The sequence below is a fragment of the Microcebus murinus genome, chromosome 19, assembly GCF_040939455.1.
Source record: "Microcebus murinus isolate Inina chromosome 19, M.murinus_Inina_mat1.0, whole genome shotgun sequence".
In the NCBI taxonomy this organism is placed as follows: domain Eukaryota; kingdom Metazoa; phylum Chordata; class Mammalia; order Primates; family Cheirogaleidae; genus Microcebus; species Microcebus murinus.
This window is the reverse complement of record NC_134122.1, coordinates 44749378-44765226: the sequence shown is the minus strand read 5'-3', so window position 1 is coordinate 44765226 and position 15849 is coordinate 44749378. Positions and strand designations below refer to the sequence as shown.

Below are 15849 nucleotides of genomic sequence, written 5' to 3'. Positions count from 1 at the left end.
ATTACATTAGATTTCGATCTCTCCAGCCTATTACTGTCTTTGACAGTGTTACTAAGGGACATATTTGAGTTATTTATATTTTTACCTACCTAGTACCACATCTTGAGATAACAAGATTATTTCTTTTAGTACCTGCCATATATAATAGTATTTTGTTTTTATTTGTCCTCTCAGCTTCAGATGGCTCCTCATTATAGGATTTGCTAAATGAATTAAATCTTTTTAACATTTACATATACCCTCAGGATTGTTATAAGTTCTGATCATAGCCAGTGTTAGCTAAAATTTATAAACTTTAAAAGAGTGAATCTTCACATTTTAAAAAATAGCCCATATGAGCCCTTAACTTCTAACTTCTTTGTGTCTTTTGTGAAGTACAGTTATGTGAACTATATTGGTTCTCAGTGTTAAAAGTATGGACAAATTGAGTGTTTCGTATCTAAGTAGAAATAGGTTGTTTTATATTGCTTTCTTTTAATGCCTTTTCTGAGAGTCATGAGTGTGTTTTCAGTTGTAGCAGTACATTGAGGTGATCAAATTCCTCACTGAAGATATCATTTTATAAGTCTGGCTTTGAATTGTTTTCCTTCCAAGTTAACTCTGTATTGGCAGTATGAAGCATCATTTGTCATTTTCCTACCCTTGTTCTTTTTTTTTTTTTGCATTAGCAGTATAAATTCTAAACACCTTAACATTTTGCTACTTGTTTAAAATTCACCTGCAAGTTTGAAGATTTTACCACCTCCCTTCTAATCTGAAGGGACTGAAATAAAACTGAAACGAGAGAAGTCCCTTTGAAGATCTCTCAGAAATCCAACTCCTTATCTTTCTGTTTTGAAACATGAGAAATCCAACTCCTGATCTTTCTGTTTCGAAACATGCCCATTTATTCCTACCCTTATTTTATAAACAGTTTATATCAGTAAAGTTTATTTTTGGAGATAGTGTTTTAAGGTAAAATGTTTATAAAACAAAATCATATTTAACTTATCTGTATTTTTTCTTGTGAATAGTAATAGTTACCCCTCTTTGAAAATCTGATGAAAGCTATTAATCTTTTCCCCACCAAAATGAACATATAGAAAAATTTTTCATAGTACCCAAAAGAACTTGTATATCCATTCCAGCTCACCCATGTAACTCATGATCAGAACCCCTTTAAGTTTGTACTAGTTTTTATTTGCTTTAATATTTCAGGAAATCCCCCCAGAATGGCACTTGGAACTGATGGTAGACAGAGGGATACCGATGGAGCTGTGGGCACATTACATAGAACAGCTCAACAGTGCCCAGAGGCTTGCTGTGGAAGACTCAGTTTTACTTGTATTTTCCCTGAAAATTTTCATTTATGCACTAAAGGCTCCTAAATCTTTTCCTAAAGGTAAGACATAAGTTGTGAATCTTTTAAATGTGATACTCTACAAAACTGAATTATCGATTCCATGATTCTTTGTGTTGAATGCAAAGCTCCCAGCATGTTCACATAGGTTGTGCATCGTTTCTCTTTCCATGTCCATGTAGATGATATATGGTGGAATCCTGAGCAACTGGAAGAAGATAGCAGAGAGTATCTGTGCTTGCTCATTGGGCTCTTTGAGATGATACTCAGTGGTGCCGATGCCGTTCATTTCAGGGTTCTGATGAAACTTTTCATAAAGGTACTAGGCCCATCCTTTCCAGGCCTCTTTCTTGTAAGAAGACATTGTGGGCTGGGCTCAGTGGCTCAGGCCTATAATCCTAGCACTCTGGGAGGCTGAGGCAGAAGGATTACTTGAGCTCAGGAGTGCAAGACCAGCCTGAGCAAGAGTGAGACCCCATGTCTACTATTAATAAAAATAGAAAAATTAGCCAGGCATTGTGGTATACACCCATAACCCCAGCTACTCGGGAGGCTGAGGCAAGAGGATCACTTGAACCCAGGAGTTGGAGGTTGCAGTGAGCTATGATGGATGACACCACTGTACTCTCCCCAGGGTGACAGAGCAAGACTCTGTCTCAACAACACACACACAAAAAGAAGATGATGATGATGACATTCTAGGTTATTTTATTAATAATTATGACTGTTTACAATGAAAATAAAAGTAGACTTTTAAACAGTGAAGAGTATGTGATAGTAAACACGGTCTGTAAACCAGTACTATAATCAGACACCAATCAGTAGGTTGAACAGACTATCATTGTTGCACCCCTGCTAATTATTATTTATATGTAAGAATCACAATAGCCCAGCCTTTGGCTGGTTAATGGTATTTACAAGTGAGAAAACTGCTGTTCAGAGAGGTTATTTAGTACATGCAAAGTCACTCAGTTGGGAAATTTCATCCCAGTGACCTCCATGTTGCTAGGCCTAGTAGTCGGTTCTTATTCTTGTCTGACTTGCTGTCTCCACAGCATTTGACACAGTTGGCATTACTCACATCATCTCTGAGGTCCTTTCTTAATCACTTCCCATATACTACTTGTGTAGGTTTTCTACTTAGTGTCCTCTTTTTTGGTAAGTGTTTTCAAGTGCAGAGTTATAGTGAGGCTTCTGAAATATCACTCTTCATTGACATCCTTCCCAGTTGGTTTAAAATATGAAGTATGAAATAATTTTAAGTGATTAGATAAAGTAAAACATTGCATTAAATTATTCATTGTGTATAATTGTATACTAATGAAAAGAGGATTAGAAACCCACTTATTTGAGTAAGAATTAAACTTTACTGTCTTTTTCTTTAATTAGGTACATCTAGAAGATGTTTTTCAGTTATTCAAGTTCTTTTCTGTTTTATGGACCTGTGGTTCTAGCCTTTCAAATCCACTTAACTGCAGTGTGAAAACAGCACTGCAGACTCAAGCTCTCTATGTAGGCTGTGCAATGCTATCTTCTCAGAAGACACAATGTAAACACCAACTGGCATCCATATCTTCTCCAGGTATTGAAAGTAGCATTGTTATGCTCTGTTATCACCAGCTGTTCATGCTTTTCCACTAGTATTGCTGCTAGACAGGCTCCTGCCTACTCCTGAAGTACTTTTGCATTAATGGTGGTAGACCTGTCATAGTACTCCTGAACACAGGAAAAATGCACCTTGTTATACTTGGAAGCCCAAAGATAGCACACTAGAGTCACAGAGGGCATCACGTAGAAGGCCACTTAGTCATTGACTCTGTCCTCAGGGCTCTCCACTTTGGGTTCACAGTGAGCTTGTAGCCGTACCTTGTTTTTGAGGAGTCTAGACGTGTGGCTGGTATCTGTTTTAATATATTTATAAAAATGTTACAAAGTTCAAAAGTAAAAGGTAATGTGATTATAATGTAATATAATATTAATTATATATAAATATATGTTATAATTATTAATACATTCATTAAAAGGTTATGTTCAAAGGTAACAGCTACTGATACTATAATGTAATATACAGTGTTACAACTATAATATTAATATATTCATTAAATGTTCAAAAGTAAAAGGTATAGCAATATAGTGTTTACTAAAATAGATAATATTATAATTATATAATACATACAACATTATGATAATGTAATACGCGATATATGAATTAAATTTTTGTTGGCTTGGGAATCTAAACACCAGTTATTACCTGCTACGCAGGTACATACTCTAATTCAGAGTCTTGCATATAGCAAGTCTTTGCTGAATGAATAAATAAAATTTGTTCTATCATTTGTAAGATGGGGCTGCCTTTTATTTGTTTGTTATGCCTAATCTCAGTATGGTAATTTAGTTGCATGATTTAAAGCAAACTTCAAATATTTTTCCAATTTTTATGTAAAATATGCTATTTTAAATCTAAATAAAATTAGTTGGGAAAATGAAATTACATAGATTTTAAATGGAAGAACATTCCTAAAAGCCTATTGCTTAAATAATATAGTTTTGATTTATGTTGGGTTTTAGTACCTTACTTGAACATGATAACCTTAGTAGTTAGTGCTTTGAATTTGGATTTTTTTTTTTTTTTTGAAGCTCAGCTCTACCATATAGGGAATGGTAACAAATAGATGTTTTGGCCTGAAACTGTCTCTTGTGTGAATTCAGTTTTCTGGCTATTCATTTCTAATTTTATTTCATAAATTAACTTTATATGGGAACTAGAAAGAATTTCCAACTTTCAGAGGGTGATACAGGTTGATTATCCCTTATCCGAAATGCTTGGGACTAGAATTGTTAGTTTTTTTCAGATTTTGGAATATTTATCAGATATAATATAATGAGATATCTTGGAGATGGGACCAAGGTCTAAATACAGAATTCATTTATGTTTCATGTACACCTTTAAAACATAGACTAAAGGTTATTTTAGACAATATTTTTAATAATTTTGTGCACGAAGCAAAGTTTGTATACATTGAATCATTTTATTACCCTTTGTGGGTATGCTTGCATATAAGGATGTGGGTGTGCACAGAAAAGATGCATGTCAGCTTAAGGGGTCTGGGAGGATCTTTTTTCCCTTGGGATTGCTGAATAAACTGTATTATGTGCCTGCATTTTTACTGCAACTCATCACATAAGGTCAGGCGTGGAATTTTCCATTTGTGGTGTCATGTTGGCACTCAAAAAGTTTCAGATTTTGGAGCATTGGGATTTGGGGTTTTTGGATCAGGGATGCTCAACCCATATGAACTTTTCAGGTCTGAAAGCTTGTCACATTCTTTTTTAGTATTTCAGAGATGAATAGATCATTCCTAGCAAAATGTAAATCACTAAAATTTGTATCAGTAGAAATAAAGCCTAAATAACCAATTACGTTGAAAGGAATTTAGATGTCTCTTTGTCCCAGAGACATCTTTTTAAATACCCTAGTGCAGTTGGTCTCACAGACACATTCTTACTACATCTTCAAAGCAGGTTTTTTCTATGTTGTTGAACGGGTGGGGCATAGAAAGAAAGAGAAGGGAAGTTTCCAGATTCCAGTCTAAATCAAGCATGACATTGAAAATTGACAAAGCTAGCAGACAAAAACAAAACTATAGACCATGTGACCTGTATTCTAAATAAAATATTTTGAAATAAGATCTAACAGCATAGTTATAAAAATAATCATTTACCCAGATAGAGTTCATGCTAAGAATATAAATTGGTTCAGAATAAGGAATTGTGTTAATATAATTGACCGTATTAGTGTTAAAGGAGAAAACCCATATAATCATATCCAAAGATCAGAAAAGACATTAGCTAAAAATCAATAATTATTCCTAATTGACAGCAAAATAGGAGTAACATGATAAAAATATCCTCAAATCAAAAGCTTGCATTTTCACTTCATAATTGGGGGAAAAAAGCATTCCTGTTAAATTCATCACCTATCATTGAACATAGTCCTAGAAGTACTAGCTGGCAGAAATAGACAAGTTTCAAATGCTTATAGAATATATGAATATAATGAAGCTGAAAGCCAAGATCTATGGGACACTTATGTGGATTGTTAAATGGGACATTTGGCTAACCATTTGGAAACATTTGAAAGTTTGACTTTACCCTCATTTCTTACACAAAAATTTCGTGTGCACTAAATATTTAACAAAAAAACCTTAGCTCTATTGTTAGAAGAAAATATGGAGTACATATGATCTTTCTCTCTAAATAGAGAGTTTCTAAATTCACTTAAGAGTGGGGAGGGCCTTCGTCAGCAACAGAAAAAACTAGAAGAAAAACTGGACTAAAATTTATCCATCAAAAAGTAAAGTCAGAACACATCAAGCTGGGGCAAAATATTTGCAAAGCATGATGTGCAAATGGATCATTTCCTGTACATACTTCTGTAAGGATGTATGTATATTGGGGTGTTGGTTGCAGCATTGCTGTGATGCCAAAAGACTAGGAACAACCCTAACTTTACCAGTAAGGTACTGGTTTAAAAAAAATACGGAAAATACAGTGGAGTACTTTATAATAAAACAGAATGATTTAATTTAGATATGTATGCACTTATGGAAAATACTTCTAAACACATTGAGATGTGATAGCAGTTGGTGCAGAACAGCGTATATAATATGCTCTAATTTGGATATTTTCAAAAGAATACACAAGATAACATATGCCTGATATTTTTTTGTAGTAGTAAACAAACAGTGAATGGTCTTCAGAGGAGAAGTTTAAGTTGAGAAGGAAACTTTTTATCTTATACCTTTGGTAATATGTAAATTTTGTACTGTTTTAGTTTTAAAAGTTGCTACTTAATTTTTTTTCCCTTTGGTTTTAGTGGTGATATCTCTACTCATTAATCTGGGAAGCCCCATAAAAGAAGTCCGAAGGGCTGCCATTCAGTGTCTTCAGACCCTCAGCAAAGTAGGGTCCCCATTTCATTTGATAATAGATCATTTGGTTCCCAAAGCAGAGGAGATCACCTCAGATGCCACCTATGTTGTTCAGGTAAACTCATTAGCAAAGAAGATAGAGTGTGTACATACCTGTGTGTACACATGAGCAGTTTTCTCCATTTTTGACATTTTACTTTGTTGAGATTTCAGTAGACTAAGTAATTGAATTTAGAAACTGATAAGTCAATATCAGTCCATCTTTTCCCCCCTTATTTTTAAAAAATAGCAATATCATATTTCAATCCTATATCTTTTCATTGGATAAAAGACCAATGTTTGGCTTTTGATAATAAGCTAACTATAAGGGGAAATGGAAAATTATGAGCCATGTCACATCATTTGGGTAGATTCTTCCATAATTAGTACATTAGCCCAGGAGTTTGAGGTTGCTGTGAGCTAGGCTGACGTCACCGCACTCATTCTAGCCTGGGCAACAAAGTGAGACTCTGTCTCAAAAAAAACACAAAAAAACAAACAAACATAATTAGTACATTGAGCCTTTATAGTTACCTGTTTTTTATCTAATTTTCTTTTTTGTATCCTAGGATCTGGCTACTTTATTTGAGGACCTGCAGGGAGAAAAGAAACTAAAATCTTATCAGAAGTTGTCTGAAACTTTAAAAAACCTACTTAATTGTGTATATAGTTGCCCATCTTATATTGCAAAAGATTTGATGAAAGTACTTACGGAAGTCAATGGTGAGGTATGTGTAATTTAAGTGGGTTGTACATTTTATATGATGTTACTGAAGAATTTTTGTAACTGTTCATGTATAAGGAAGACATTTCCAAGAGTTAAATGTGTGTACTCAGCAGTGTTAGTTGTCATAAAATTTGGAGGGGGGAGAGTTGAGATAGAAAAAGATACAGGATATAAAAGCAAATATTGGTGAGTTTCTTTTCATTTTAAAATTAGTTTTGTTGTCTCTGTCTAATCATTAATTAACTTGGCCTTATGGGGCTACACTGCTGAAGAACTATTGGTTTGTGTCTATTCTTCAAGTGAAAATTCTCCACAAGGGAATATATTTGGTCATAAAAGTCTGTGAGATTCCAAAATCATTTGCTCATTCATTAAATTTATGTTTTTGTACATTTTTCTGGGGAGGAACTTCATAGCTTATGTTCTCAAGGAAGCTTGTGATACCAAAGAAAGTGGTTGTGAAGCACTTGTTGATGTGATGATATGTGCTGATCAGCAGAGAAAAGGCTCTTTCATCCTCATGTTCCAAAAATGCCTGTGTGCTTCATCAGTCTTGCACTGACTGGAGACTTAAAAAAACTAAAATGAGTAAAATGGAATGAAGACCATTTGATTATATTTTTTCCCTAGAAGCAAACAGATTACATTTATCAGGTCTAAGTCATTCTTGGTATAAAGTAGGTGTTGACAAACTTCTTGTGTAAAGGACCAAGATAGTAAATATTTTAGGCTCTGTGGGTCGTACAGTCTCTGTTGAAACTGCTGGTCTTTGCTGTTGTATCAGGAAAGCGGCCGCAGACAGTGTGTAAACAAACGAGCGTGGCTGTGTTTCAGTAAAATTTACAGAAACAGGCAGTCCAGTGAGTTTGGCCCACAAGCCATAATTTGCTGGCCGCTGCTTTAGTTATTAAAGACTTTACATACTTAATTTGAATTAATTATGCCTAGTTGGAAACATTGAGGGAAGTGCACAGTGTTTTAGGAAATGTTCAAATTTGTTTTTATACTCTAAAATTTTAGTTTGTCTAGTGCAGCCTCTGTGGAAAGTAACATGGAGATACCTCAAAGAGCTACAAGTAGAACAACTACCTTTGATCCAGCAGTCCCATTACTGGGCATCTACCCAAAGGAACAAAAGACATTGTATAAAAAAGACATCTACACTAGAATGTTTATAGCAACACAATTCACAATTGCAAAGATGTGGAAACAACCCAAGTGCCCATCAATATATGAGTAGATTAATAAAATGTGGTGTATGGGCTGGTCCAAAGGTGGTGAGTTATCTCACTTGATTGTTCACAGTCAGTTACAGATTGAACTCCTTGTTCTACTACCTTCCCCTCTCCTCACTACTGCACTTGACTAGTCTTAAAAAAATATATAGTATATGTATGCCACAGAATTCTATTCAGCCACAAAAAACAATGGTGATCTAGCACCTCTTGCATTATCCTGGATAGTGCTGGAGCCCGTTCTACTGAGTGAAGTAGCACAAGAATGGAAAAACAAGCAGCACATGTACTCACCATCAAATTGGTTTTAACTGATCAACACTTAAGTGCAAATATAGTAATAGTCATCGGGTGTCAGGCAGGTGGGAGGGGATGGGGAGGATGGGTACACACCTAATGGGTACACTGCACACCGTCTGGGGAATGGACACACTTAAAGCTCTGACTCAGGTGGAGCAAAGGCAATATATGTAACCTAAACATTTGTATCTCCATAATATGCTGAAATTAAAAATATATTAAAAAATAAATAAAATAAAATTTTAGTTTGTATTTTCTGTTCTCAAAAAGTTGTGAGGGATGGTCACAGATTATCTTTGCTCATTTTTGAAGGGTTTAGTGCTTTTGAGCATTACAGATGAACTATCAGAGAGAACCTGAGTGCCTGAGTATGGATTAATAGCTGCCTCCATGTCTAAGAGGTTGTCATTGTTGGGTTTTTTTTTTTTTCCTGGCTAAACTCCCAGTCTTCCAACAGGATATCTTTGGATGTCTTTGTAGAGTGATCAAAAATACCAGTGTAGGTAACTATTCACTAACAAGTTTTCCAATCTTTAGATGGTGCTTTCTCAGCTGTTGCCTCTGATTGAACAACTGCTAGAAAAGATTGAGAAGAAGACCACTGCTGTCCTGAAAGATGAGGCCATTGTTCTGCATCACACTCTGGGAAAATATAATGAATATTCAGCTTTCCTTTTACATAAGGACCCAAAGAGTCTAGACATATTTATAAAAGCTGTGCACACAACAAAGGAACTTTATGCAGGAATGCCAGCCATTCAGATCACAGCCCTCGAAAAGGTCAGTGACTTCTTTCAGAAACTAAAGCATAGTCAAGCATTTAAAAATCTGTAGAGTTTTATTTGGAGAAGACAGTTATTCGTGGACTGGGCATGTTTTAAAAGAATGTGATGTATTTGACCCTTTTTTGTAAAACTGAATGTTGTACATGGATCATTGAAGAGAATTACATTTTAACTGACAAAATAGGAAACAATTTTATATTGTGAGAGACTGGTGTAAAACCATTTTGGGGCCAGGCGCAGTGACTCACGCCTATAATCCTAGCACTCTGGGAGGATCGCTCAAGGTCAGGAGTTCGAAACCAGCCTGAGCAAGAGCGAGACCCCATCTCTATTAAAAATAGAAAGAAATTAATTGGCCAACTAACAATATATAGAAAAGTTTAGCCAGGCATTGTGGCACATGACTGTAGTCCCAGCTACTCAGGAGGCTGAGGCAGGAGGATCACTTGAGCCCAGGAGTTTTAGGTTGCTGTGAGCTAGGCTGATGCCACAGCACTCTAGCCAGGACAACAGAGTGAGACTCTGTCTCAAAAAAAAAAAAAAAACATATCCTTAATGATAGCATTTAAATAAAAAAAAAAAACAAAAAAAAAAAACATTTTGGAGCTCAGAGTACTTGTTCATTAAACTTAATTGCCTTTTTTCTACTTCCTCTAGATTACAAAACCATTTTTTGCAGCTATATCAGATGAAAAAGTTCAGCAGAAGGTTTTGCAAATGTTGTTTGATTTATTGGTGAACTGTAAAAACTCACATTGTGCTCAGACTATTAGCAGTGTTTTTAAAGGGGTAAGTTGTAAACTTCCTATAATTTGTTTTATTAATGTTTAGTCTCTTTCAAGGGACACTATGTTTAAGTGTTTTGCACTTCACAGTGCTTCTAAGAGGTCTTATGTTACCAATAATAAGAATCATAAAAAAGTAGGTCGTAGAGAGGCACAAAATCAAAATTATAAGTCTTTACTATTATTTTTCTTATATGAAGTATTAATAGTTTTAACCAGGTAGGGTATGCATGTGTGTATGTGTGTTAGTTTGAATCTTGCTCACATTAGGTGGACCTATGTAAGGAATAAGTGAGTGGCTTGTTAAACTGGGTAATAGATTATTCTACTTAAAAAGTGGTTTAATGACATATACTATGGAATTGAGAATCTGCTTATTGGTTTTATATGCATATTTAAACCTAGCTATACCTCAGAGTAACCACCTGGTTATTCTGTTTTTTGTTTTGTTTTGTGTTCTAGGAAAACACATTTACAAATACATAGAAGTGAAGTCCCAGTAGCCAGACTCAGCAGTTCTTAGAATTTTAACATACTTAATTAATTTTTTTTCTTTCTTTTTCTTTGCTGAAGTATTTTAAAATAAATTGCAAAACATGCACTTTTTAATCCCTGTATACTTCAGTAAGCATCTTTTAAAAGGTGGACATATTGTTATATGACTACAATGTCATTATCACACCTGAAAAAAATGGTAATTCCTTGGTATTATCTAATTACCCATTCCATAATCATATATCCATGGTTTTCTCAAAAGTATTTTTTATAGTTATTTTTCAGTCAGAATCCAAACGTTTAGTTTGGACCTTTAAAAAAGATTTGTGGATCCCACTCCATATCTATAGAATCTCTGGGGTTGTTTTATTCCTTACCAGTTAATTAGGATATACATACCTGGTTTAGCATGTGGAGCCAATTAGTGTGGATGATTCTTTATCTAGTTACTAGCTTTCCACTGTGAGGGGTGAACATGAAATTGAGTGACTCTGGGCTAGAGAAATGATGCCATGTTATAATCAGGGCAAGCACCAGGCTGTAACTGGAGAGCCAGGACAAAGCACATAGAAAAGCAAGTGCGTGGTAGTAGGAGAGCTCAGTTAAAATGAAAATCTGAAGTTGAATTTATGTTGGTTTAGATTGGTTTTGGCTTACACCCTCCTCCCTGCTTTCCTTGCTTCTCATTCTGATTTTTAAAGAGGTCTGTAACAAGGTAGTACCATCAAATGGTGGGGGGAAGCAGGCGCTTTTCCAAAAAGTCATTCTTCCCTGTTAGTTGAGTAAACCCTTCTTAGGGGATAGTGTCTAATTCTAGTCTTAATATTTTTAAAGAAATGTGGGGAAAATTAGAATCACAAAGGTAATACATGTTTAACAAGCTTTGACTGTAATGCTTAGTTAAGTTCTGGTTGAATTGAGCTAAGATTTAGTCTGAAGAGGAGCATCTTAAAGCATTTAAAGGATTATTAAAAGGAAAGTGTTAACCGAAATTCCTCTATCTCAGTGGATAGCCGACTAGAGGGCACATAAGATATTTGCTAGACACACCGTATCAGCCAAAGATAAGATTGACCTTAAATGTAAAGCAGCTGTACTTTTCACTATTAAAATTATTTTGAGGCCGAGCGCAGGTGGCTCACGCCTGTACTCCTAGCACTCTGGGAGGCCGAGGTGGGCAGATTGCTCGAGGTCAGGAGTTCAAAACCAGCCTGAACAAAAGCGAGACCCCGTCGCTTCTATAAATAGAAAGAAATTAATCGGCCAACTAATATATATAGAAAAATTACCCAGGCATGGTAGTGCATGCCTGTAGTCCCAGGTACTTGGGAGGCTGAGGCAGCAGGATTGCTTGAGCCCAGGAATTTGAGGTTGCTGTGAGCTAGGCTGACACCACGCGGCACTCACTCTAGCTTGGGCAACAAAGCGCAACTCTGTCTCAAAAAAAAAGAAAGAAATAAAATTATTTTGATTACCAAAATGCACTCTATTATATGAAACACTTTCTTGTACTTTGTGACAATAAATATGTATATATCATATGATGAAATAACTATGTGGTGATATGAGTAGATTTCTAAGATACAAGTGAAATAAATCAAGAAACAAAGCAGGCCGGGCGCTGTGGCTCACGCCTGTAATCCTAGCTCTTGGGAGGCCGAGGCGGGCGGATTGCTCAAGGTCAGGAGTTCAAAACCAGCCTGAGCAAGAGCGAGACCCCGTCTCTACTATAAATAGAAACAAATTAATTGGCCAACTGATATATATATAAAAAATTAGCCGGGCATGGTGGCGCATGCCTGTAGTCCCAGCTACCCGGGAGGCTGAGGCAGAAGGATCACTCGAGCCCAGGAGTTTGAGGTTGCTGTGAGCTAGGTTGACGCCATGGCACTCACTCTAGCCTGGGCAACAAAGTGAGACTCTGTCTCAAAAAAAAAAAAAAAAAAAAAAAAAGAAACAAAGCAATGTGTATATGTGCTGTTTATGTTGTTGTTGTTGTTTTTTAATCTTTATATAGCTGTTGGTATATGGACACATTTCCCAAGGGGTGCATAAAAAATTGTCAGTGATGTTTGCCTTTAGGGGTTTGGCTGGGCTATTGACTGGTATGGAGACATAAAAGTGGACATAAACACTTTTGTCATTTGTCTTTTAGTCAGTGTTTATTGCTCTAATTTTATCCCAATGAATTATATTACCAACCTTTCTTCCTTCAACATTTCAGATTTCTGTTAACGCGGAACAAATCAGAATAGAACTGGAGCCACCAGATAAAACTAAATCCTTGGGCACAATTCAGCAAACAAGAAGGCAAAAAATGCAGCAGAAGTAAGAGCTATGAATGCATTGAGAACATGTTGTTGTTCCTCAGACTCTGAATGTTATGAAACCATTGAGATTTTTTTGACACCCATCAGTTTGGCATAAACAGGCACAGTAGTTTTTACTTAGCAACGATAGTGTTTAGTTTTCTAACTTTTTGTTTTCTCTGTTTCCCAGAAAATCACAAGATCTAGAATCTGTTCAAGAAGTTGGAGGTTCCTACTGGCAAAGAGTAACCCTCATCCTGGAATTACTGCAGCACAAAAAGAAACTCAAAAGTCCTCAGATATTGATGCCAACCCTTTTTAACTTGCTATCAAGGTAATGACACTTGGTTTTGATCTGTGATTCTTACTCATTTTATTTCACATTCTCTTTTCAACATACTATCTTCTTATTTAGATAGTCTGTAACATAAAGCAAGTACTGTAGTTAAAAGATTAAAAGAATGGTTTGAGGTACACATTACCAGTACCCCAACTGACCTTCATCCTGTATTGTGTAGTAAATGACTACTAACTTTATAGCCCACTTTCCTTCTGAACTTTCACTCTTATGCCCAGGACATTGTTTCTTATATTTAAAAATATAATGTGGTACTTGCTATATTTTTTAGGTATACATTATTAAATAGATAGCTATAGAGTATGTCACTGAATTGTAGAGTATGCTTTCATTTGAAAAGCAAAATAATTCTCAAGATTGTCCTCTAAGATTTCAAATAGGCCAATGGAAAGTATAATAGAGAGGAAAGGTAATGTAAGCACTTGTGTGAGAAAAAATTAAGAGTTAGAAATCTTATATCTTATTTATGGACTCTATTTGCTGATAGTATTTTAGTTAGTCCTTATTTAATATAAGTTCTGGACAATAGTCATTAATGTCATTAATGCAACAATGAATTGTCCAACTTTTATATCTCCCGTGATTTCTCTTCTTGGCATCTTGAAGGTGTTTAGAACCTTTGCCACCAGAGCAGGGAAATATGGAATACACCAAACAATTAATTCTTGGTTGTCTACTCAACATCTGCCAAAAACTCTCTCCAGATGGTGGCAAAATACCCAAAGGTATGTACTTGTTGAAAGAGTAGAGAAATTATCTACTTTGCGTGTGAGTGAAGGCCTTCCTCTTAGATCTCTTTTCTTTCTTACTGCTTTAGATGTTGTAGATGAGGAGAAGTTCAATGTGGAGTTGATAGTTCAGTGCATCCGCCTTTCAGAGATGCCTCAAACCCATCACCATGCCCTTTTACTTTTGGGCACTGTTGCTGGAATATATCCGGTAAGTGTTACTGATTTAAGATTGTAGCAGATGTTTCAGATATATTTCTTTCATGGAAATACTGATTTGCATTCATTTAGGCTTTGGGATCTTCTAGCACTGGTGGGACCCTTAGCCCTGCCTGTTAGTAGCTGGGACATTGTGGGCAGGTTGATCTTACTCAGCTTCACTTACCCTTTTTATAAAGTGGAAATGAATAATAGTAACCTTATTCATAGGACTGTTGTGAGAATTTAATTGGATAATTTATGGTTAGCATTTAGTACCGTACTTGGCACACTGTCACTATCCAATAAGACGGTGAGTGTTAGTGTTATTTGGAAAATATTAGTATCCCACTAATCCTCAAATAATACTATAAACAGCTTTCAACCAGTGATTTATAATTTGATTATAAACCACTTCATGTAAAGAAATCATGTCTCTTATATAAAATATGTTGTTTAAGAATTTTTGAAGAGATTGTAACTAATTTCACATTGGGGATTTAGGTTAGAGGTTCTTAACATGGAGTTCTCCATGAGCTTTAGGGGATCATAATCTACTGAAATCATGTGCAATATTTTATGTGTATGAGACTTTTTTTTTTCCTGAGAGTCTATAGCTCTCAAAGGTATTGATAATCCAGAAACAATTAAGAATCATTGATATTTTTCCTTTGTTTTTATTGAAATGTAGTTCATGTGCCATAAAATGCACCCATTAAAAATGTATAATTAAGTGGTTTTAGTATATTCACAGATACGTAATCATCACCACAATCTAATTTCAAAACACTTTTACCCCAAATAGAAACCCAATACCCACTAGCAGTCACTCTTTCTCCCCCAACCCCTCAAACCCTCCTACTCCCTCACCACCACTTCCTGGCCCCTGGCAACCACTAATCTACTTTTTGTCTCTAATTTGCCTATTCTGGACATTCATATACAGGGAGTCATACAATATGTGGCTTTCTGTGTCTGGCTTCTTTCACTTAGCATAATGCTTTTGAGGTTCATCCATGTTGAAGCTTCAGTCAGCATTCCTTTTTATGGCTGAATAATATACCACATTTTGTTTATGTGTTCATCAGGTGATGGACTTTTGGGGGAGTTGTTTCTTCTTTTGGGCTATTATTATGTTGCTAAGACCATTTATATATAAGGTTTTGTGTTGGACATGTTTTCATTTCTCTTGGGTATATACACCTAGAAGTAAAATTGCTAGGTCATAGAGTAACTCTATGTTTAACTTTTTGAGTAACTTGTCAGACTATTTTCCAATGTGGCTGCACCTTTTGCCCCCACCAGCAGTCTATGAGGGTTCTAATATATTCATATCCTTGCCAATACTAGTTATTGTCTGTCTTTTTATTATAGTCATCTTAGTGGGTATGAAAGTATTATCTTGTTATTTTATTTTGTAATTCCATAATTATGATATTGAGTATTTTTTCATATGCTTATATGCTTTCACCATTTGTGGATTCCTTTTTATTTTTAGAGATAGGGTCTTGCTTTATTGCTCAGGTGCTGGAGTGCAAGTGATCATAGCTTGCTACAGCCTCAAACTCCTGGGTTCAAGCAATCTTCCTGCCTTAGCCTCCTAAGTAGTTGGGACTACAG

The 15849-nt window shown here is 35.6% G+C and overlaps 1 protein-coding gene across 1 annotated transcript in view; it reads left to right on the top strand.

Annotated features, from left to right (window-relative positions):
• HEATR1 (HEAT repeat containing 1) overlaps window positions 1–15849 on the top strand; it is a 51897-nt gene that overhangs the window by 17366 nt on the left and 18682 nt on the right. Inside the window, exons 18-28 of the mRNA XM_012738295.3 lie at window positions 1198–1381; window positions 1522–1658; window positions 2729–2921; window positions 6216–6385; window positions 6879–7037; window positions 9109–9351; window positions 10014–10145; window positions 12861–12964; window positions 13136–13279; window positions 13910–14028; window positions 14121–14242. Of these exons, the coding sequence (XP_012593749.1) occupies window positions 1198–1381; window positions 1522–1658; window positions 2729–2921; window positions 6216–6385; window positions 6879–7037; window positions 9109–9351; window positions 10014–10145; window positions 12861–12964; window positions 13136–13279; window positions 13910–14028; window positions 14121–14242 (1707 nt within the window). The remainder of the gene's footprint in view (window positions 1–1197; window positions 1382–1521; window positions 1659–2728; window positions 2922–6215; window positions 6386–6878; window positions 7038–9108; window positions 9352–10013; window positions 10146–12860; window positions 12965–13135; window positions 13280–13909; window positions 14029–14120; window positions 14243–15849) is intronic.